At 40.7% G+C, this 24,306-nt stretch overlaps 1 protein-coding gene across 1 annotated transcript in view; it reads right to left on the bottom strand.

Annotated features, from left to right (window-relative positions):
* The window catches only part of susd6 (sushi domain containing 6), a 33,168-nt gene that overhangs the window by 4,783 nt on the left and 4,079 nt on the right, over positions 1–24,306 (bottom strand). Inside the window, exons 2-5 of the mRNA XM_061051740.1 lie at positions 21,311–21,481; positions 1,490–1,684; positions 898–1,092; positions 640–778 (exon numbers count right to left, since the gene is read on the bottom strand). Of these exons, the coding sequence (XP_060907723.1) occupies positions 640–778; positions 898–1,092; positions 1,490–1,684; positions 21,311–21,440 (659 nt within the window). The 5' untranslated portion in view covers positions 21,441–21,481. The remainder of the gene's footprint in view (positions 1–639; positions 779–897; positions 1,093–1,489; positions 1,685–21,310; positions 21,482–24,306) is intronic.

Genomic DNA, 24,306 nt, shown 5'->3' with positions numbered 1-24,306 from the left:
CCCTTCACTGAAAAGATACTTCTATTCTTAACAATATGACTGTGTAGGCCAGACCAGTCCTTTAAAGGTTGGATATTCTGCTCCAAACTGCAACTCAGAGATTTTCACATTTAAAATATAATGCAGACGTAAACATAAAGTACATGTTTTTGTCTAAATGCATGATCTTAGAGACACTTTAAACCTTTTTCTGCAGAGATCATTATAACCCAGTAGCTTTCATTTTCTAAACTTTGATTTACTCTGACACAGTGTATTCTGTTAGTGAAGAGGTATGAGGTGTAACACAAGAAGGTTAGGATTAGCTGCCAACTTCCTCCTTTTGAATTAGCTGCTAACTGCTAAAGGGTTGTGAACAGAACAAGGGTTAAACTGTTCACCCCCTTCCTGTCATGTACTTGCATTATAAAGAGAACTTTGATTTGCATGCAATAAACATGAAGTGAAATGTTATCAGAGCAGAACTGGTCAAATCAACCCACATCATATCTGTGATGTAATGAACTCAACTTTGTCTTTAATTTTTATAAACTGCAGAAATAATCACGGCTGGCATAAGAGAGAGAACAGTTGTGTCAGCATTGTTCTCAATGGTAACAGGAACTCATCAATTCACTTCACCGTGTGTGTGTATCTTACCTGCTGTGATGGAAGGACTTGAGTTTGGGCTGCACAAGAACAAACAGCACAACTAAAAGCAGGATGAGTGCCACAGAACTGGCGGTGGATGTCACGATAGAAAGAGCTGGTATACCCAGCGGCGAGCTCGGCTCCTTGTCTGAGGGACGCAAAAAGAGGAAGTGTAAGTGTGTTTCACAGACTTTGATTTCCAATTCCTGTTTGAGATTTTGTGCCTTCAGAGATTAGTAAAAGCAAAAGTGAGCTGTAGTGACAGACCTTGTGTGAGCCTGCAGCTAATCTGCATTGGCCCGTCCCACTCCCCGTTCTGGCAGGTGAGGAACTTGTAGTCTCCTTTAAGAGCGAAGCCCTCATCACAGAAGTACTCGATGACGGTCTTCTGGGTGAGGCGGTGGCAGGGAGACGGGTGACAGCGGTAGCCCCCGTTCTCTGGTTCAGTTGGGGGTGAACACACTGTGGAGTGGCAATAGGGATTTTAATTTAATTTGGTTCTAATGTAAAGAAAACATGTCATTACCTGTGGTCAGGTTTGATTCCTAGGGTTTAAACTGAATGTGTTAATGCTGTTTTCTGATGCTGTACACTCATGAACTGATGCAATATTGCAGGTTTGATGTGGTAAGCATGCATGCTCAAGTTTATAAAGCTGACTTTTTAGGTAGTGAGAATATTTTTTAAAAAGCTTGTCATTCCATTAGAAATTATTAATGCAGCAAATAGTGACAAATAGTTTTTCTAAACACTGGTATCTTCAAATTGTGATGAGTACAAACAGGAACATTTTTTTTAGTACATTAATAAGCGTTATGTCTTTGTGTACGTTGTTGTGTGTTTTTGAATATTTGCTCACCACTGCTTCTGACACAGCCTGGAGGTTGAGGGGACCAGGCTCCAGCGCTGGTGCAAATGATGCTTGTGGGTCCATCTGCACTGTAGCCCGGTTCACAGCCATAAGTCAGCAGGGTGCCGGGGGGAAAGGAGCCCCGGTTGGCTTCGGTCTGGTTCAGCAGGTCTCCGTGCTCCACGCCGGGCGGCCTCGCACAACCTACAGACAAAGAGAAAATTGAAGAGCATAAGTATTAGTTGGCTGCTCCTCTGGCTCCTGGCTGAACTTATGATCAGTTATTGCTTATTTACAAGGGTCCTATCCTACTTAAATATGTAAAAAGGTTATAATGAATGAATATTTTAAATGTAAGTAAACATAGCAGTGTTAGAAACTGCTTGTACACATAATGGCCTCTTAATTTTTAATTTATGAAAGCATTTGCACGCATTAGAAACCTGCTGGGGGAACAAAAACAATCTGAGTCACATGTCGCCTGAACCTTTGTACCAACTTTATGCCGAATAAACAGATTATTTACAACAAATAATGGCACTTATTATGGCTCCATCAGAAGAATGTACTGTACTATTGTAAAACTTCTCCCGTGACTGTTAAGATTTTAGAATTACATTAATGTGTTGTTGCTGCAATATTGTGCCGGTCTATCATTACGCTGACACAAACTGCCGGCTGGTTTGCCCTGCAGGAAGCTGCCACTGGGTCAAACTACTTTTCACAGGGAGACTCTGTCAAGTTGACAGGTTAAGCTAATGATTAAAGCTCAGAGGTATTGTTACTTGAAACTAGGCTGCATTTTACAAAAGCACGGGTGAAGCAGTGTATAAACATGACAAGTTAGGTGGATAAAACAATGCTGTGCAGTACAGGGAATACCTGAATACCTGCTTCATATAGATCTAATTTCTCTCGATTATCTCCTGATCATTATTATGTCATTTAACACTAGTACTGAGTCTATCTGTGAGAGAGGAAGGATGTTAAGGGAGACTCATTTACTTGGCTGTAATGACAGACTTGAAACCCTCAGCCTTCCAATAAGGACAGGGTGAAGCAAATGTCCTAATGTTAATTGTGCTTTGATCCACCTTCCCTTGCTCTGCCAATAATGTTGCAGTGTCACGTCAGCTCCTTTGAGTCTGAGTGTGTGTGTGTGTGTGTGTGTGTGTGTGTGTGTGTTTCATGGCAGGATAAATTCTCTAAAGTTGTGTGGCACTCCCACAGCTCTGGAAACATCCACTCAAAGTCACAGACGCTCATGTAAAAAAAACACACATTTTGAGCAGCAATCTGGCAAGAATGGAGAATCTTAATCCAGCAGGTCTGACAGCACCTGTGTAAACGCAGACACGATAGCAGGAGGACTTTATTTTGACTGATCTTCTGCATTAGCCTGTGAAAACCTTAGATAGAGACACACCAACTTTATAAAGAATGATCGAGCTTATATGTGAAGTGGTTACGCAAGAATTTCAGGCTTGGCTTCACAGCAAATGTTTCCAACACAATCAACACTTAGCTAAAACCCATCTGGGCCATTAAATATAATTTAATCTGTTATAATGAGAGGACGATGTGCAGTGTTTATCTATACATCTTATCTGTTAGATTCATTATACAGAATTATACAAAGCACAGTGATTTTCTCTGTAACAAGACTCAGTCGGAAGTACATTTAAACACCCCCGCAAAATAGAACATTAATAGAGCCATCATCAAAACTAATGACCACATGGCTCATTATTTAATCCTTGGTCTGAGTGTTTATGAAGCATATTAGCCATGGTCTATTGCAGGGTCTTATCACTCGCTTGACATAAATAAACACACCAACACTGCAAACAGCCACTTTGTCTCGCCTATGTGTGTGTTTAGAGATTGAAAGAGAGACTATTTCCACAGCAGCGCTTCCAACATCCTCTAATCTCTGGGGTGAAACGTCGCTCTAAGCTGGCAGCACAAGATTAAATGCAAACACTCAAACATGCGAGCCTGCTCATCCAAACACACAAACACACACACACACACACACACACAGAGACAGAAACAAAGTCAACACCCAAAAACAAAGACACTCCCAGGACTAAGTCGTGTGATACCAAAGGGTGTGTTATTGGATCCAGCTGGGTAAAGATTTGATGTGAAGAATTGTGAACGCTGCTTATTGCTGCTGATGCTTCAGCGCCTAATTGGTTTCACAACATCTGGCCAGAGGTATGCAGATAGATAGCTATGACAGATATGAAACAACAAATGCTGATGATAGTGAAGGCTGGTTCTAGTCTAATGATACTCTTATCAATCACCTTGTCCTTCAGTCACAAAGTAGTGAAAAAGGCCAGAGCCCAAGGTGACGCCATCCTTAAAGTCCATACCAAGAATATATGAATTCAGGTGTTATGTGACAGAAAGTAAACTGGGAGTATGCAAAAAAGAAGAAGCAGGAATTGGAGAGTAGTTGTGATTTTTAATATCGTATAATTACTGACAAAAACAAGTATTGTAATGGCGGCCAAATTGTCAGATTAATAATTTCTACTCCTACATCCACTTTTGTTTATACCATGTCTCATCACATTGTTTTTTTCAGTCGCTGTAAAGCACTTTGATTTGCATTTGATTTGTATGAAAGGTGCTATATAAATAAAGATTGATCAGTTGATTGATTTTAGCTTTAGTTCACCCATGCATGATCTTTTTAGAGGAATTTGTTTCCTTCAATATTTAATAAACTTGCTTTGTAAACTTGTATGTTTTTAAAACAAGATTACAGCAACTACAGAAACATCATGATGCAGCAGTTCATGAAAACAAAACATAATATTTTGTATAATTCAGTGTTATAGATATGATAAGTTGAGAGCCACACTAGACTACATAGGTAAATTGACACTGATCATCTAGGATTCATCCATGATCATTAGTTTATCTTAATGTCCCAAGCACAAGGTGAAGGTTTTTTCCCCAGTATGATGACTTTATAAAGCAGAGTTTGTATTCCTACAAACACACACCCCTGCTCCATCTCTCACAAGCAGCAACACTATCTGCACGCACACATTTCTTGATGACATTTGACACCGCGACCTCAGCAGTTGTTTGGCGAGTTGCTTCAGGGCAACTAAAGGCTCTCTGAGGAGGAGATGGTGCTAATGGAGGTGGTAAAGGTGATGAATTGATGACCCCAGGCTGGGAGGCAGCAGGGGGACAAAATGGCCTTAGGGGACAGTTTGGGTAAATAGCCTTAACAGCCACTGTGGTGATCTTTTGTGTTGCAGAGTGCTATCAATACAACTGCAGAAGACAGATGCTCCTTTGAGAAATGTATTCATTTTCATATAAAAAGGCTAGACGGTAGTATTTCTATGCCCTGTATTTGAAATTTGGCTTTCCAAATACTTGAAAATTTCAGTTACAAAAGCTTGTTGGTATCAGTAATCCACAGGGATCGGATCAGAGTACACATTGTATGTAAACTGCTGGATATAAACAAGGAAGAGGGACACGCTGAAGAGACTGAGCTCAGGGAGATAAACAAAACTATCTGTTTTAACTCAAAGAAAGACAAGGGCAAAACCAGTAGTGAGATGTTCTAAATACACAAAGGGACAAGCTGGTTATAGCTTTAAACAAAGCCAGTGTTGTTTATGTTAGTAAATCTACAAGGAACTGCTTTGCATTAGCATGCGGTAAGTTGATAAAGCGCTAAAAATGGTTACAGTGGGAGGCTTAACCCCGGCTAAGGTTAATTCCCGCAGAAAGATCTGGTCACAGAGGTCACTGAAGTAAGATCAGGAAAAAAAGGAGCCATGAAGCCAGTAAAATGTCGATTTTCATACCCATGGTACTTTCAGAAGCGCTACAAACCAGGATCTTGTGCTGTAAAAACCCTGTGATGACTGTTACAACAAGCCTTCAATCAACCAAATGTCTTTTGCAGCTAACACACTAAGTAAAGTACAAGTCAGTATGACAGTATGTGGAATAGCACATGTACCAACGTAACAATGTTGCTCATTCTAATTCAATTTCTGAAAACAAAGATCACAAAATGCTGTTAACCTCTCTAATCCGGTAATAACTAAATTGCAACTCGTGTCTTTTTAAAAGCTAGCATGAGCTGACAAGTTTGACACCTTTTATTTATTCTAATATAATTATTGCCAAATATTTTCAGTATCAAATATCAGTATAATATTTAATTTGTTTCAGTGTTTTGTCAGTTTCAATTTGACAATTTGGTTGTTATTTTCTTTGTATGTACATTTATTGATTCTTTTTTTACCAACATATTCTAGGAAGCTAAATATTGTGAGGAAAAAAAATTATAATGTTGGCTCTTGGGAGTTATATTTGGGTTTTTTTCACGGTTTCAGCTGTCCTCTATTACCACTAATCAGTACGTAGTTGATGATGAAAATAATTATGATTTGCAGACTCTTATGAATGTTTCCTTTAAGAGGCAACTCCTAACATGGAATTCAGAAGTAGGATTTTTTTTTTGTCCACAGAACAATAACTCCCCTGAGAATAAAACATTTCATTCTCATGTCAGCTAAAGAAAGGAAATAAAGATTAAACACGAAAAGACAAAAAATATCTAAGACTGCTTGTCAAACTTGGAGGAGGGAAAAATTTACCTCAGACTTCCTCTCCCGAGGGATTTTACTTGTCAAAAGAAGCCAGAGCCCAACATTAAAATATATAAATATATTTCACGTCAAAGGAATTTGGAAAACCTTTAAATTACTAGAAAAGATAAGAATGAGGTTAAAAAGTAGCAAGCAGCGTGGTGAGAAAATAAGAGACAATAATACTGACAGGAAAAGGTATTCATCATTTGATCGAGCACAGAGAAAAAGGGGGGGGGGGGGGGGGGGGGGTGAAGGGAGTGAAGAAATATATCAGCATCATGGAGCACTGTGGCCCTGAGCGATTACAAGGCAAAAAGAGACATGTCGTGGCAGGTTGTCCAATAGTTTTGTGTGTGAGGGAGAGGCGCTGTACGGCAACAATGGAACGAAGAGGCAGCTGACAGCCACAGCACATGCATACCACAGTGTGGGCTGGGCTAGAACAACTCAAGAGACACTGTCAAAGGAAAGAACAAACACTGGTTCAGTATCCAGAGATGGAAGAGTGCGTCAGATATATAACCTTGCTGTCTTTCCTTTTCCACAATCATCCTCACAGCCAAGATTGAATATTGGCTGAGGGAAAAAAAAAACTGATTAAAGCACTGAGCAATGCTAGAGTGGATGTCAGCACGCCATGTTTTGTGCTTATGAGGAAGGGAATGAGTCACAGTTAAACACAAGCTGTTCTCCCACCGGTCTGATGTTAAAAGTTTGCTCAAGAGGACAGTGTTTTTGAGGAATGGCGAAAACTATAATGACTAAAGCAGAGTCATAAGTGCCTTGTGAAAGCCAGCGGAAATAGGGGGGGTTAAAAAAAACATATTCGTGTGACTTACAAAATTGTCCAGTAAAGGCGTGTTTAAAAACGTGTCAGATATCACCGTATTTGCGGAGGACATGAACAGCGCTTAAGCTAATTCCTCGTTTAACATAAGGAGTTAAAATGGTCATATGAAAAGGTTAAACTATGAGAAATCTTCTGGGCACACGACTGTAAGCTGATCAAAGAGCTTAATTGCTAAAAGGTCGGAGGAACACTTGATGTAGTGGGAGGACTGGGCCAGGACAGAGAGCTCATGAGGCTGATTGCTAATCCCAACATCCGTCGCCTCAAGGCTGTGCCTGAGGAGACTCAGGCTGTAGGGGGTGTTAAAATCCCCTGCCTTGCTCTGAAGTGCCTGCCTGGCTGTGAATATCTCCCTTTTCCCATCTGTTACCAATGGGGCTCACCAGCTAAGAGCTGGATGGGGGTGGGTTAAGGATAACACTGGTGGTGGGGAGGGAAAAACAAGGGGTTTTAGCCGCCTTTGCCCAGGCAAATTAAAATTCTAATTATCCTCTATTACAAGCTGGGAGCGCTCTAAAGCAGATCAGATACTGATGACTTCTGTAGCCAGATGTTTGGTCGCTCTACAGTACAGAACAATAGGCTATAAAAGAGGGTGTGTTTTCCAGTGTGAGTGTTTGTCTGCTCAACTGTGTCAGGGAGCAGGGGGAATTTGTTTGTGTCTATAAATGGTGTGTGTATGTGTGTGGGGTGTGGGGTGTGGGGTGTGGGGGGGGTGGGGGGGGGGGGGGGGGGTGGGGGGGTGGGGGGGGGTGGATTAAGCTAAAGACCAAGGGGATGATGATGCTCTCTTTGGCCTGGTAAATATGTTTTTGTTCATCTGTCGTCCTCTGCTGTCTCAGATCCTGTCTTTTTTTGTTGTGTTTGATGATGTTGCCGTCATTTTTGGGCAGTATGTGTGTGTTTTTTTTTTTGTTGTTAGCTCATACCCACATCGCTCCTGCAAGCTGGGTTATTAATATCCTGTACTGAGCAGAAGAACCTATAAGGGGTGGGAAGAATAGGAGGGCTTGCAACTTTCTTTTCTGCTGCTATAGTAGTTACTCTAACGGTTGATGTTTTGGGGTCTGTCTGAACAGCCGAAATGTAGTTGAAGGCAGGAAACGTGGGGAGATAAGGATGAGGGGGTATGCCAAATAACAAAGGTCCCAGGCCAGGACACATGTCTGAAATCCTAAACCCTGGGACACCGGACACCTCTGACAGGGTTTGCTCCAGTGTATTGCAAGCTCAGTGATACCCAGAGTCCCTGTGCTTTCTTCTTTATCATTTTTATGGAAGACGATGAATTACGCTATGATACTAATTTTGGATTTATTGTTTGATTGAATGTCAAAAAGGTATTGAAAAATATCACAAACAATTTTACTAAATTTGAGGGTGACAAAACCCACAGATTCAACAATCAGTAAAATTACATTTCATGATGAAGTTATCAAAACTTGGACATTGAAAAGCACTGATCAATAACTGACTGAAACCATTTATTGATTATAAACATACAATCTCCTGCCAGTCTCAATGCCGTCCAGTGAAAGTAAATCTTCTTCAAACATCTTTTTGGTAACCCTATCTATGAATTAGAAGTTATAGGCCACTCATAGTGAAACTGCAAAATGTGATTTTGCGTGCATGTGTGCAAAGATTAAGCTTCCTGAACTCACTTTCATTCTTTGAAACCTTCACTGAAAGCGAATCAGTAATGTTAGTGTGAGACACTTCACACAGTATGATGTGACACAACTCTGCGCGCTGACCCGGTTGGGTGAAACAGGGGCTGCTTGATGTCTGAGTGAGTGATACTACCAGGGTCATGTTTTACTGTGAGCAGGTGAAAAGTTGTCATGCTATAACACTGTCACACAGACACATACTAGCTTTTTTTTTTTCTTTTAGGGGAAAGGTCATTGGAACAAAATGTGGAAAAATGCTTGTAATAAACTTGTATTACTTTGGAGTAGAAAGTTGCAGATCAAAGTAAGATTTAAGCATGAAACACATTTCATATTTAAAAAAAAAGAAAATGCTGTTGTTGGATGTACAGGTGCTCTGGGGGAAGGTGGTAAGTCGTGACTGTTGAGGACAGAGGTAGATGAATATGAGGAGCAGGGATAGTAGGCTTGAGTAGACACCGATACAGGCATATAGTGAAGTACAATATGTTGCAAGTGTCCTAATGTGCCGTGTTTAGCTGAATGCTGAATGGTTAGACATCAGACTGGAGTTACTTATTTTGTTACCACACATTAGGGCTTTAATTGGCTTAGAATTGGTCAGTTGAATGGCTGTTCAATACAAAGCTATTTGTTCCTTATTTTGAAGGACAGCCCCACATCAAAGTCCAATATCAGCCAAAAAAAAGTATTTTTTCTGAAAGCGTGGGCTTTCAGCAGGGCATTAAACATTTCTAGGCCACTGCTTTCTTAGTATTTCCAATAAGCGGCCACCTCCAGTGTTGAAAAATGAAGCCAATGTGGAAGTGCAAAATCCTGCAGTTCGCCAAGTGTCTGCTTGAGGCTGGCTGAAGAAGCACCGGAAGCCACACACACCATTCAAAAGCCATGTTTACAGCCGAAATGAACATGTTTACAACATGGATAAAAAAATTTAATGATTAGCTCACGTCTCGATTGTCACACACTGTAGTGGGGTTTCATTTTCTGATAAGTCATTAGTTTTGATTTTATGAAGGACATGCATTATTCACAATAAGGCGCGTAGCTGACCTGATTGACTTGCCGTCGTGGTGTAGCTGTTTTTCAGGAGGCTTAATAGGACCCACCTTAGCTCCTGATCTTAGCCTGTTGTTGTGTTGACTGAAAGTTGAGTGAGTCAGCATTTCAAGCATGTCATATTTTTTACTAACTATTTGACTAGAGAGCCAAAGTGCAGCAGCTCAGCTTGCAGCCTGATAGCTAATCGAAGGACTCTAGAGAAACAGTTATTTCATGTGAAACTATTATGCATTATCTGGTTGTTTTAGAGAAGATTAGACTGTGGCTCACTCAGCTCCCTGTGAAAAATACACAAGGTTCATTTTGAGTATCTTTTGCGTTTACAGCCTGACATGTTGCATGCTCTTGACTCTTGCATAATGATGCAGCTAAAAAAACAAAAGTAAGAAGTCAGACTCAGCATCTTTTCGATTGATGCTTCAAAAAGTCGGCTTAGGCCGGGAACCCCTACTACATACTAGAGATGAGACAGATCCGATCTAATATCGGTATCAGGTCCTATATTGGCGTAATTTACCAGATATCGGACTGACAGCGCCGATCCATGTCAAAGAAAGATCTGGGCACTTAAACATTCTCAAATGTCTTGCTTTGAAGACATTCAGACTTAACAATTAGTGTCCACAAATGGTCTGCATCAAGACGGTCAGACAAGATGGAACAACTCCTTCTATATGATAAAAAAGTACAAGCACTTCACTTTACATTTTTTAACTTGAAAGCCAGTTGTTGCTGCTAACTGATTGTAAATTCAAATACATTTTTTTAGGAGCAGTTTAATTGTTATGCATTTTTATTTGCGCTTTCAATAAGAAATGCTGTGTTTACTACAGCTTTGTGTTGCCTACACTTAATACCAACAACAACAGAAACACTATTAAATGTGATGTAAAAATATCAGAATCAGTATTGGTACAAATTTACCATATCAGATCTGAAATGTAAAAAAGGGGATCGGTGCATCTAGACTACATACACTCCTTGAAAGGCCAACTAGTATTCATATTGTACAGAGCTGCCAAGACCAACGATGTTATTTCTTCAATAAACAGGAAATTCGCAAGAAGTCAAACAGCTCTGGGTTTCCAAATAGAGAATTTCTAGAGAACTCAGTCATTCACTCATCACATCTCTTCCTGCAGCTGCAACATGGAAACACACACACACACGCTGCTGCACACACACCCAGGGTGAGGGAAGTCTCCAAACAGGCTGATACATCCTCTGTCCCATTCCTCTCCTGCTGTTGCAATGCATTTAGCAAGCCACGTGTGCTGCCATTACATCCCATTGTCCCCTCTCACTTAGGGAGGGGGCACAATAGCTGATTTAAGCAGCGTGCCTCTGAATAGGACAACAGAAAACTTTGCATTTGAAGGGTTAAATATGCATGTGAGGCCAATGTGGGTGATGGTAAGGGGGAGCCCCATTGTGTGACCCTCTTTCTAACCCCAGATACAAGCATACACATACACATACACACACTCTGCCCCAGTGTAACAGATGGGTGGATGTTCATGAAGGCGAACTGAGAGCTCCCCCCTACTCTGCTATCACTGCTGAGGACAGCTGGGAGGCAGACATTCCTGCTCCTCAGCTTTCAGAGGACAACAAAAGAGTGTGTGGGACCCCTCCTACACACACGTGCACATGTTCAGACATACACACACGCACAACCCCCCCCCCCCCCCCCCCCAAAAAAAAAAACTGTCAATGCAACTGTGGGCTGATCATGTTTCAGCAGCCCAGACTTGTAAGCCAGCAGAGGTATGAGAGCTGAGCCTGGGACATTTGTTGAAGGTGAAAGTCAGGGAGATTATCCCAACACGTCTTACCAGGAGCTCACACACTGATATGTTGGAAGTACTTGTGAAGTGAAGGCAGTTAAAATCTGTTGGGAGCAATAAAACTGCAGAGATACAAAGTCTAACCTAAAGCTTGCTGTTCCTCTTTATTTAACTGGCAATTTAAGTTGTCTGGTAGCCCGGTTCACTGCAAAGGCACAGAATGTCCTGTACTTCAGACAACACAACTGCTTAGAGGAAATCAACTTTAAATGGAGCAGTCATGATGATGAAAACAGGATGACTTGTTCAAAAATAAGTGTCAATTTCTGTTGCATGAGATACATTATTGTTTTGATGTACGTCTGAAAAAACATTTGTGTAATGCATCTGTGCGTTACACATTGCAAGCAAGGCGTGACAGGAGCCTTTAGCCCCATTTCCACCAAGCGGTCCAGTTTGGTTCAGTACAATCTGGTAAGGTAAACCCTGATCGTGCTTGCGTTTCCACAGCCAATCATTGCATTACTTGGTAAGCGGGACGTAAGCCAGATGGCAGTAGCTGCAACAGCTACATTACAGTGTGACATCAAAGCACAGCGACAAAGTGTAGCCCGCCAATAAATTCAACAAAGAAGAAAAGCGTGACACAGTAAACGAAGGTCAACAATGGAGGAGGTCCAGCAGAGGTCTGCACCTCATAGGTCGTCCATGGGGCGGAGCTAAGCGCTGACATTAGTCGCAATACACAAAAACAGCTTTGTAATTGTTCTCTTGAAATCCACGAGAATTAAAAATGGCATGTTTTGTGTTTGTCCTTTATTACCGCACAGGAAGTGACACTTCTTTCGACCAATTTAATACCCAGGTTAAGGACATTTCTTTTCTACTAAAAAAGAGTCTGTGTTAAGCAACAGCCAACATGATTTTTTCAGAGAATCAACAAAACATGACCAAGAATAATATTTTAATCCCGGGCATGAATCCATTAAGTACAAAATAATAGCCAAGCAAAGTTTGTCAAGACAAGGTAGGTTAATCTTCAAGACTGACTAACTTTAATTCCTTATGATGAACAAGTCTTTTAGACAATACAACTAGAAACACTTCTAACTGACACATTGAAACGTACATCTAAAAATTTGACAATAAAATAGGTTAAAAGTTGAGAAAGTGCAAAATATCCGGTAGACAGATTCAACACAAGCAAAAAATATGAGAGAGAATCATGGAAAGTCCAGGGAGAGAGTTACCAACAAACTGCTGTTATCATCATGAGGAAGATACAAAGTACTGTTTATATTGCCGGCTAGACCTCCAACACAGCAGACAGTTTGTAGACGCAAACACAGATATGAAACTCGCCTTGATGGGCCTGCAGCCAACATAAAGAGAACAGAAACATTACCTACACCTCTCAGTACGTTCTTGCAGTGTGAGGGTGAGAAAAGAAGCAGAATACAAGTAAAAATCTAAATCGAATAATAGTTATTTTGAAATGAATGCTACAACAGAGAGCTCTTCATGCCTCGATTAATCAAATACAGCACAAGACAGTCACATTTTAATTTTATAGGCGCCTTTAAAGTTCTAAATATTCAAATTTGTGACTCAAACCTAGCTGACAACTTTAAGTAATGACGTTGAATTCAGCCCACACATACAAACACAAGCTGTTAAAGACAATTTGTAATCATTTAATAAACATAGAAACAATATAAATCAAAGTTTTGGTCATAGTTTCAATCATTTATTAATTAAGAACAACAAACAACTTCAGTTTGCATCCATGCAAATTGTAAGAGTTCCTCACATTTTATAATTTCTTGTTGATTATAATTTACAATTTCTTATCGCAATCTGTCTGTAAGACAGTCTAGGTCGGCAATGTAAAGATGTCTTTTGGCGTCTGATTCCTCGTGCTTGCCATTTGTCATTATTCAGAGATTAATTTATAAAAGTACAGATTTATACAAATAAATATGTAAAATAATATGGTTAAGATACTCAGAGACATGAGGGCCTCTCATAAATCCCTGACACAATTAACCAAATGGACTCCTGTGTAGCCTGTAGAGAAGACCTTTGCTGTTTGGCTGCTGGGAGGGAGCTGGGAGGGAGCTGTTTACCGATGATGTAATAAGGACAGAGGGCATTAGAGTGGAGCTAGGCCAACTGGGCACTAAACATCTCAACACTCCATCTAATGGACTGGTTACGTTTTGAGAGATGGGACCAGACAGAACAAAACAAAAACAGGAAATAATGGGAAGTAGACAGGAAATATTCAATGTTAATTAGAACATCCTGCCGACTAAAGAAGAAGCCAGAAACTACGCACTACCCTCAAGTTTCCTACAGCTACACATTTAATTCCAATCAGCTCAAAAGGTGTTGTGAATCAAAATATTCTTCTTAGACCTCTCTTTAGAAGGAGATCAGCACATATTTATTGTTCTTGTTCTCCCTACAAAACATCTGGAGGCAGAAAAAGCCTGAAATAAATAACACAGCATTGATGGAGCCGTTTCTTCTGAAATGCACCAAGTTAAGGAGAAACAGCTGTACACCTCTTTCTTCCATGACAACAAGCAACATTCATACTGCAGGATAGCACATGTACAGCCCTGCCCTTCTACAAAGCTCAATATATGCAAGTCCCTCAGAGGAAGTGGTTATTATTTTGCTATTTTGCTGCCTTAGACTGACTCTATATGTCTATGTTGCCTGCATGCGTTATGTAACAAAATTAACTAAATAGTCAAGTTTTGGATGAGACGAAGCTGAAATAAAGGTACATGCTGAATCAACTGTTTAACAAATTCGGCTATTGCTGTAAATCATGGCCACATTTCAAGTGTCTTGCTACAGCTCGTACTAGTTGAGGCATGAATGACTGCTTTTCAACTGCGTTCTCCACTGTGGATGCCCAGCAGGTGATATTGACTGCTGATATATTAGTCCAAACATGACAGATCAAACACACTTTTGTGCTTAACTGATGGCCATACAGGCAGCTAAACATTCAGCTGTGAGTACTTAAGTAGCTGCTGACTGGCCTGAGAATTTCTGTGGCTTAGTGTTGTAATTGCTGTTTAAAGATAGTGCTATTGCAAGCCAAATATTTACTGCTGCTGGTTCACATTAAGAGCCAACACACAACTACAAAGCTTTATTTTGAAACAGCAAAAGGAAGTGCAGCCTTTTTAGTCACCATTAGCAAACATTTGCTGTCCACTTGTTCTATAAGCAAGATGTCTTTTTGTCAGCAGATTAGTTTACAGTAAATATTTTCCCAATGATCTAACAGGAAATGGTAAAAGCCACAGAAATGGCTTCATGTATAAACCTCAAACCTTCAACTTGCCATTAAGATTTCATCATTTACCCCTACAGAACCACCCATGCTGTATCTGCGTCATAAGATCTGACACGGTTGCTCACAGTCTGTCACAGCATGGATGTCTCAACTATTGGCAAATTCAGCATCACTGAGTAGGATGCTAGCTTATGTGTATGATGGTGAACTTGTTTGAACAGGATGGTACTGTTGACTAACGGTGTAATGAAAAAAAGAACAGCCCACACTGTTTCAGTGGGTCTAAAAAACACATAAAAGAGGAGGTGCAGACACAGAGAGGGAGAAGACAAGATAGATAAAGAAAGAGTGAGGCAGAACAGAGATTGAAAAAAAGAGATTAACATGAATTTTTACTTGCTACAGCTTGAGAATGGAAATGAAAAAACAAAAAAACATGAGAAGTAACATGGCAAAACAAAAAAAAAACAAAGAGTGAAAGCAAAGAGAAATACTTAAGAAAAGATATGAATTATAGACGGAAAGAAAAAACAGAAGCAAAGGCAACAGAAGACAGGAGAGACTGGGGGATATATTTAGCAGCTCATTAGTCAGAGATGTCCTCTACTCAGCAGGCTGGTCCCTCAGATGAGGCCCTTTGGAAATCATTATGACTGCCTGCTGCTTCAGACAACCACACACACTGAAAAACAATTTGCAAACTGCCTCTTCTCTCCCCAGCCTTAATGTAGCTTCATAGTAATCCTCAAGTTCTGGAGAGACGCCCAAAAAACAAAGCTTTGAACAATGCAAAGTTACACAGTTTTTAATAATGGCTGCATAGTTGTTAACATTACATCTACAGCGTGTTCAGAAAAGCGTAACCAGTAGAGGTTAGTTTAAGAAAGCAGCACCATATTTGTTATACTTTGCACATGATCAGATGTGACTGTTCGTGTGTGGTGCTGCTAGCGCCAACACACCCTGCTTTCGTTATACATTAACCTTTACTACACAGAACCTGCAAGCAATAGACCAATAACTTTATGGTGGCCAGCAGAATAAATGTACAAATATATTTTTTACTTCCTGATACCACTTCAGACATCTTTACTGGAGAGACATGGAGTACCTCATCAAAGCAGTACAAAAATATATAAATTTAACAGCTATTAAATGCTACCTATCCTGTATGGATATAATATGATTGCTCACACTGTTGTGTGACTTGGCTCCTGCACTAAATTACTCCTGAATTTAAAAACCTGAGTTCCAAGAAACATGCTGAGCTAATATAAGCAGCAGCTCAACTCCCAGCCTCCTGGAGACACAGAATATGTACAGAATATAGAACATTTGATAAGAAACCGCTTTAATTGGTGTTTTTACTGATTTTCAAATATTTTAACTTCAAATGGATTAAAAACAACAACAAGCATGTGATGGGAAAACACGTGACTGCAGCTTCAACTTACACTAGAATATGTGCCAGAATTATGCTATTGTTGTTGGCTGAAGTAACGTGATAATGTACCTGTAATCAGTTGCTTGCCTCTCTTAAACTGTTATTTCTAGCAGTGGCCATAATATATCATGGCAAGAAGAAACATGTTGATTTTTTGAGGGCTAACCAATTAGAGGTACTGAATCGATGCATTTCCTGGTAGACTTGCATATACACCTGATCCGGATTTAAGGCTATATGGGAGACATTCCCAATGTTTTACTGGAAAATTTCTAGTCAGCACACTGAATCCACTGAAAACATGAACAAGTCAAAGAATATAACATCAAAAAAGAGTCAAACAAATAAAAACCATACACTTTAAGCTAAGTGTTTGCAGGATAAGTGTCTGTGCTGTGTTGCTACCAACAATCCAAGCGATCTTCACAAAGTAATGGAACTGTCCGGTCAACTGTTTAAAGTGAATGAAGTGTTCTTGCATCGCCTGTCCCCACTGCAGTATCTGTTTCCATGGAGTGTTTTTTTTTTTTTTTTTGTCTGGTGAAGCGTTTAAAGTTTCCCTTTGGGGTTTAAATGGGTGAAAGAGCTGTTAAATGACAAAGGGTGAGAGCAGAGAGCGATGGCTCAAGTGATAAACACACAGGTAATGAAAGAGAAAGGGCTGATGGATTGGACCAGACTGCTGCTAATGGGCTCTGGTCTCACCTGGCTAATGGCTGGACCCTTAAAGAGAGAGACAGGGAGTGAGAATCAAGAACACAGACATAATAGAACAGGGGCAGTGCTCAGTATACCCACACACACACACACACACACACTAAATACACACAAACTGAGTTAGAAATCCTAATTGCAGACTAGTGATCTAGCTGAGCTTCGGCTTGCTGTGGTTTAGCCTGTGGCTTCCAACACCCCCCTGAAAGCCCTCTTTGTTCTCACATTTCAGAAACGAGCCAGTTGCCAACGTATTGCTTTACTCCTGCACGTCTGCAAACCGTCTTGCTAAAAGGTCTTCAGGGGACAATTCTGAACAGTTAATTGCACAGGGCCAATCGCCCCCCACCCCCCCAATGTTTGGAATCCCATCTAACAAACTGGGAAAGGAAAGTTGCACACTGGAGTTTTGTGGACACACAGATTTTTAATGACAACAGCAAGCAACACGTTTCAAAGCCTACAGCTGTTTAGAGAAAAAGAAGGGCATGGCTCATTCAGATATTTTCCTCTGTGGTCAGAGCAATGACGCTATGCTAGCCACTAGAGCCTACTCTGTTATTACAGAGGAACAGGGAGTTGTCAAATCTTTTTCCTGGAGCAACTTGACTTTCGAGAAAACATCCTTGTGTCCTTGGGGTTGGTCCTGCACACTGATTGTGAGACATGCCAAAAACAAAGGGATCTTGTCAGTGCAATGCCTTCATCAGGTGAGGAAATATGTATTCAAGTCGAGCCAAGAATGTGCAACAATCGATTATCAAAACAAACACAGATCTCAGAGGAAATAAGAAGGCAGCTCTCTGTTCCTTTACTTGCTCTCCCTGCCTTTTCCTCCTAGCTCTTTTCTTTGCCCTGTGACTCTGCTTTTCATCCAGGCCTGGGGGAGAGCCATTTCCAGTTCTCACACATGAACATACATAAATGTCAACACCACACAGAGCACACAGCAGGCTTGTTTGTGGGAGACTTCTGGTCCTCGGTGGCACTTTCCTGTTCAGCTTTAACTCAGCTTCAAAACACAAAGGGGTTTTTAGAGGGCATCGTTTATCTGTTTAAGTGGCCCACAAGGATGGACTGACCCTTTTTGCCTACTGACACCATTAGAGCAGAAAACACGGCATGTTATCATGTGAATGGACCCTTTGACGCTCAGAGTTGCCATCTTTATTCTTCGGTTATGACTCACTGTCTAGGTCGACTTCCTGTGAACAAACCACAAAGGCTCACTGTAAGGAATTGACACCATATTAGGAACTGAGCTAAGATTGACTCAGAAAAGACATGAAAAACTATAGCGATATTTACACTGTGCCCTGAAAAATCCCTCAGACTTTTGAATTCTATTTAGCCTGTGTATACACAAAACCCAAGGTGCTGCTTTGTTGTTGTGTTTGTTTATTGGCACTCTGCTTGAATGCAGAGGATGTTTTGTCAAGCATGTTGCTACTTTTGGCAGAATGTCCTGAATGACAAACAGAAATGTAATCATACACAGTAATCACAAACACAAATTTGAGGGAACCTTTTACATTAGCAAAGCAGATACCCTGCTGGTAATCTTGTTTACACGGAACAGCTGAACGGCAGATAAAAAAGACATGACTTGGACCATGATTGCTTCTAAAAATAGACCGGCCCAAAAGGCTTTGTGACTACTTCCTAAAGGAGCGTATTACGGATACAAGAAATTGTTGTCTTGACCTTTCACAGAGAAAGGAAGCTTTTTCTTTTTTTGTTAATGAAACCCAAAGTTGTAGCAAAGACCACAACCTTTCCCGTCCTGTCTCTCAATCTTTTTCCCCAAAGGCCAAATGTCCTAATAAAGTAATATCTACAAAAGACTGATGGCATAACCTCCAAAGAACAAAAAGAGGGTCGTTGCTGATCTGTCTTGTATTCTGCTCTCTTGTTTTGAGCTTCTTCACTAGTATGCAAATGCTTTACACTATATTTTCTAGTATTCATTTCTATTCATACCACACACTGCTATTTGTACGAGTCTGGAATAAGCCTGTCAGCACTGATGACATTTCATATTCATGAAAATTTCCAGAGCAATCTCCAGCCATGGAACACGCCGCGGGATTACCTATGTGAATTATGTATGGTGAGCAGACGAGAAGGGGAGGGCGGTGGACAGAACAGACACACTAATAATATGATGACTTTAAAGCTGTAAAATGAGCGTCTCACCCTTAAGTTACTATAAATTCTGTAAATGCTCATATGTTGGTTTTATTAGCATAATCATAACGGTTGTATCTGATGCAATGAAGCAAAAGCAATAAGCATTAAAGTTTCATCATCTTGAAAAATCGAAATACTTTAAGGCTTTTTCTGTTAATGCTGTTAGTAAGGAGCCGATATCTTTCATTATTCAATGCTTGTTGCTTTTGTTGAATTAAATATTAAACTTCATGCTCCGTGCTGGACTTGAATCAGGTCCAAAAACTGATCCTTAACATGTAGGGGCAGAATTTGCCTAGAAAGCTGTGCATATGCAATACCTTGGAGTTATTAGTACATTTATCTGATGCAAAAGAGCAACTATTGAGTGCTGTACATCATTTTAAAGAGCCAGAACCCTTGGACTGTGAGTCAGCACGAACACTGCATTATGTGCAATGAGGAAGTTATTATGCTAGAAATATGCAGCAATGACAACGCCTAAAAATAACCTTTGTATTGACGTCAGTTTAATCAATATACCATCTTGAATGTTCCATTGCATGTTTGGATACACAAACTATTAACAGGTTTCAGGTTAAGACAAAAGATGCTAGGTATATTAAAATAAATTGTTTAATTGTATGCATTGTCTTCATCAATCTGTCAAGCACTGAGTGAGGTATAGGCTTAAAAATATTCAGGCCACACAGTTCATAACCTGCTCTACGTTTAAACAAGCCAGTTAAAAAAAAGTCAGTGTTGGAGCCTATGGAACTACTTGTCCTTTTCCATCAGTCAGGCTTAAATCCGCATCTGCATCATGGGTAATGCAAAGAAAGTCTTAGGTACACATTTGGTCCTAGGAAATAACTATGGTTACATAGTGTACTTAGCAAGGTCCATCTTTGATGCACTGACCTGCAGAATTTTTGTCATAACCTTAACCTTATGTTACATGCATAGCAACCATGAATGACATGAGTAAATGGAGCGCAAACACACTATACACAAAAATTAAGTACACACAGCACGTGGGCTGGGGATTTGATGCCACAACTACCGTACGTGGTATTTGGTAGGCAGTGTATGTGTGTGTTGGATGAAGAACGTGAGCGTGATACCAGCCCCTCTGGGCTCTACATGAATCATGTGTATTACATAAGACGTATACAGAGCAAAGAGAGAGGCGATACACTTGGACCAGACGTATCCAACCGCCCATTTCTCTCTCTCTTTCTCAATAGATACACACACACAAACACACACACTTATTTGAGAATTTTTAGAGAGAAAATCAATTAACGCTCTAAAAGCAACCAAGGGTTGAAACCACCCCTCACACACACACATTTACTTATTCACACATACACAGGCCGCCTCCTCTCCGTGGCAAGGACATCTGGCACATTTCACAAGCTGGCTATGTGAGTGGTGTGTGTGTGTGTGTGTGTGTGTGTGTGTGTGTGTGGGTAGTGCATGTGTGTGTAGGTAGTGTGTGTTTGTTTTCGGGGGAAGGGACAGGAACATCGAGGGCTAATGTGAGAGGAAGGCTGGCAGCCTGGCACAAGAAAAGGGGTTCATAGAGTACATGACATCTACAATGTATTTCTATCTTTGTCAACTTGATACATTCCTGTATGGCCTATGTTGACTCTAACAAGGAAACAATCAACAATTTTGCTAAATTAAATTAGAAATTTGGACACCTCACATGCAAAGATAACAAACAAAGCCCTCAGGCTGAAATGCCAAACCTGATCTGACGGTTGTCGTCAGATAATAACCAAAGCCGACTAACCGTGCTAAAAGCTCTCAGAGGACTCGAAATGTCATGGCTGATTAAAACCTTATGACAGCGATGTGACCGCAGACAACACCATCTCTCTGTTTCACTCAATAGTGGAGGAAAACTGTTGTGACTCATTAGGGCAGTGAATGGATTCACAGAGTGGGCGGGATCGAGCTCTCAGCTGCTGCTCAGAGAGAGAGCAACCTGACCGAGGCAACGGTAAAGGAAGCCAATTTAATCTAAGTGACCTGCAAGATGAGGGGAAAATAACCTCACTCAATTCACGAGAGACAGGTGAAGATGGCGGATTAGTCGATGTACATCATGTGGGAGTAGAGACTCAGAGGGAAAAAAATATATATGTGTGGGTTTATTTGTCTTACCTGATGCGTGACCATGAGGGAGCAGGGTGAAGAGGAGGAGAAGCGCGGAGGCAGCCAGCCTGTGGGCTAGAGGAGAAGAGGAGGAAGAGGACAGGGCTCTCGTCTGAAACGCTACCATTCCATCGCACATCTTTTCCTCCAGCGACCAGCGAGAGTCCTCTACGGCTTAACCTGTTCAGGCCACATAGAGAGGAAGGGATAGAAAGAGGGGGAGGGAGGGAGAGCAAGGATTACTATCAACATTGTGCGAGGATTACGTAACCAAAAGCAACACAGAGAGACTGGAGGGAATCGAGGGAGAGAGCTATGAGGGTTATAAGAGAAAAAGAGAGGGGAAAGGCCACAAGGGGTACCAATTTACCCCGGACAATTTAAGAATCTGAATCTGAATTTACGGTATGTCATAAGTACAAGTTGGTTTACTGGTAACGCCATGGCACGAATAGCTCTGTGCGTGTTTCCTCTTCTATCCTTTAGTTCCTTAAACTGCATCCTGCTATTCAAAATCAGCCTCCACACAGATGGAGTAGTTTCCAGTTCTACTTCTTAAAAACCACTGGCAGCAGCATAACACGAAAAGTTCCTCTGATCTTCCCTCCATCCTTACGTTTGGCTTTACCTTGAAGACTGAACTAACCAGCCTTCATGCTCAGCTCAGCTGTAGATGATGTAACACAGATACAGATCCCGGCTGATGGTGAGGAAGCGGCATTAGGGTGAGCGAGGCTATACATGTGAGAGCGAGTGAAAGGGAGAGAGAGAGAGAGAGAGAGAGAGAGAGAGAGTCAGTGGAAAATCTAAAGCAGTGATAACACGTGCAACTTTTGTTCCAATTCAATTGCTTCTGTCGGAGAGAAGTTCCATTTTACTGTGACTTCATCAAAAAATAATGAAACATTCTCAGTTCTGTGGTTTTTGGACACTATGGCACATCAGTTTATGTTCACTACCTGTATGTTAGTACATTTATAAATATTAATTAAAAACTCTGTAGCAGAGACTTGTCAAAAGTACTTATTAAAGTCTAATAATAGTAAGGGCACAGTACTTTACAGTTGAGTGATAAACAGATGCCTCACCAGCAGCTCAGCTCTAACGGTTCTCTGCCATATGCTGCAAATTGTTAAAATGACTAGCGTTTGATGGATTTATTATGAAGATCACAATTAAGTGTAACTCTCAGGAATATCTCCCATTCTTTAGTCACGTATATGCACAACATACTACTGTAGCTAATGATATACCTTCACAATTTAGAACTGCAGAATCGTTGTTGCTCAATTTGTCTGAGTTTGTATCTATAAGTGGTATCTGTTATGAGTTTCTGCAAAAAATCAACAAAAGGAAAAAGCTGAATCAAACTCTGCATTCCTAGATCAGTTGCACGACAAAAGAGAAAAAAGGGAGGATATAAAGAGTTACTGTGAGGCACCTTAAACATCATTGAGAGTAGAAATGCAGCCATATGCACAAACACAGCCAGTATCACCGCACAAATCTGTCTCTATATAGCAACTTTACTAACTTCCGAAAAGCATTAGGTGGCTTACTGGGGGCTATAATGAGAGTACACTATCATAAATGAGATGCAGGTGCATATAGTCTTTAGTATGTTTCTGCAGAGAGGTTGGGATGAAGTAGCAGTAGTTGCATTTTTCTGAGGAACTAGCTTGCTGGCAGGCAGCATATCCTCAAGAGAGGGCAAGGGGCCCATTACAGTTACAGAAGGCTGCTGAGCTAATGGCTACAGTAATGGCATGGCTGCACTTAGAGAGCCGCCAATTTGATTGCAGATCTGCTGCGTGGACGCTAGCACTGCCACAGACGACCCGGAACTATTGTGATGAGGAGAGTTAATGTAAACATGCACACACAAACATGGTGTATACTCTGTTGAGCTGAAACAGTCTGTGGAATAAACTAGTCAATTAAAATAAATATTATCTGCAATTATTATTACAGACCATTGATTTTTCAATGGGAACCAAATTATTAATTAAAGGAGACAATAATTGACAGTCTGATTGAAAATAATCTTTGTTTAAAACCTAAATAGTTAATGTTGAAAGATAATGAGGCTACATGATTTATGCAAATGTTATGTAAAATCTCTCAAATTTACAGCATAACCCAGGTGTACATTTGTAATCGAAAAATCCGGACATTTTATTGCCACAGATTTTTCAGCACGCACACAGCAGGGCCCCACACAGCTTGCCACCTTTCTGATGCCCACGGGAATACGGTGGAAAATCATACCTGCATGCAGCACAAGCCAGTGGGAAAGAGTGACGTAAGCTAGTTTTGGCAGAACAGTTTGGGTACTGCATTGAGCCAAAGGGCATACAGTCAAAAACACATGCAGGGAACCTGCGCCAGTCATTTGATCCATAGACGCTTTTTCATTTGTCTATGTTGGGATCAGAGCACCGCTGTTAAAGCTTGGTTTATAGATAGACCCTTGGTAAAGATGTTATTCCCAGATGAACCTCTTAGAAATAACAAAGTGAAACAAAAGTCAAAGGTAGGACAAAAACGAACACGAGTCAAAGGCACTTGTTGGGATGTAAATAAGCACTTGGGATGCCATTTATAATGCAGCTGACCTCCTGCGAGAGCTGAGGGCAGAGTATTGACCGGCCAGTAGGTCTACAAAGTGAAAACTTAGGCAGAATTAGCTTAATTGCTTTCACACAAGAATGTCTGACAAAGGAGAAAGTCATTAACTTTGTGCTACGGTATTCCAAAAATATACAGCTTTCCAATTAGATGGCACAAGAGCAGAATTTCTTGCAGTTCTTTATAATGCTCCTAATGTACACGGCATTAGATTAATAACAAAGCGGGCAGTTTGCCAGAAAATTTAACAGAAAGGCTTCAAATTAAAATGTCAACTTTATTTCTTCCAATCATGTTTTCCTGTCAAACATCGCCAAAGACATTGAGCCTTCCACACATTACATAAAAGACTGTGCAAGAGAAGAGATTTCTGATCC

This window comes from Labrus mixtus, chromosome 12 (assembly GCF_963584025.1).
Source record: "Labrus mixtus chromosome 12, fLabMix1.1, whole genome shotgun sequence".
Classification (NCBI taxonomy): Eukaryota; Metazoa; Chordata; class Actinopteri; order Labriformes; family Labridae; genus Labrus; species Labrus mixtus.
The sequence above is the reverse complement of the archived record's forward strand: the minus strand, read 5'-3'. Positions and strand labels throughout refer to the sequence as shown.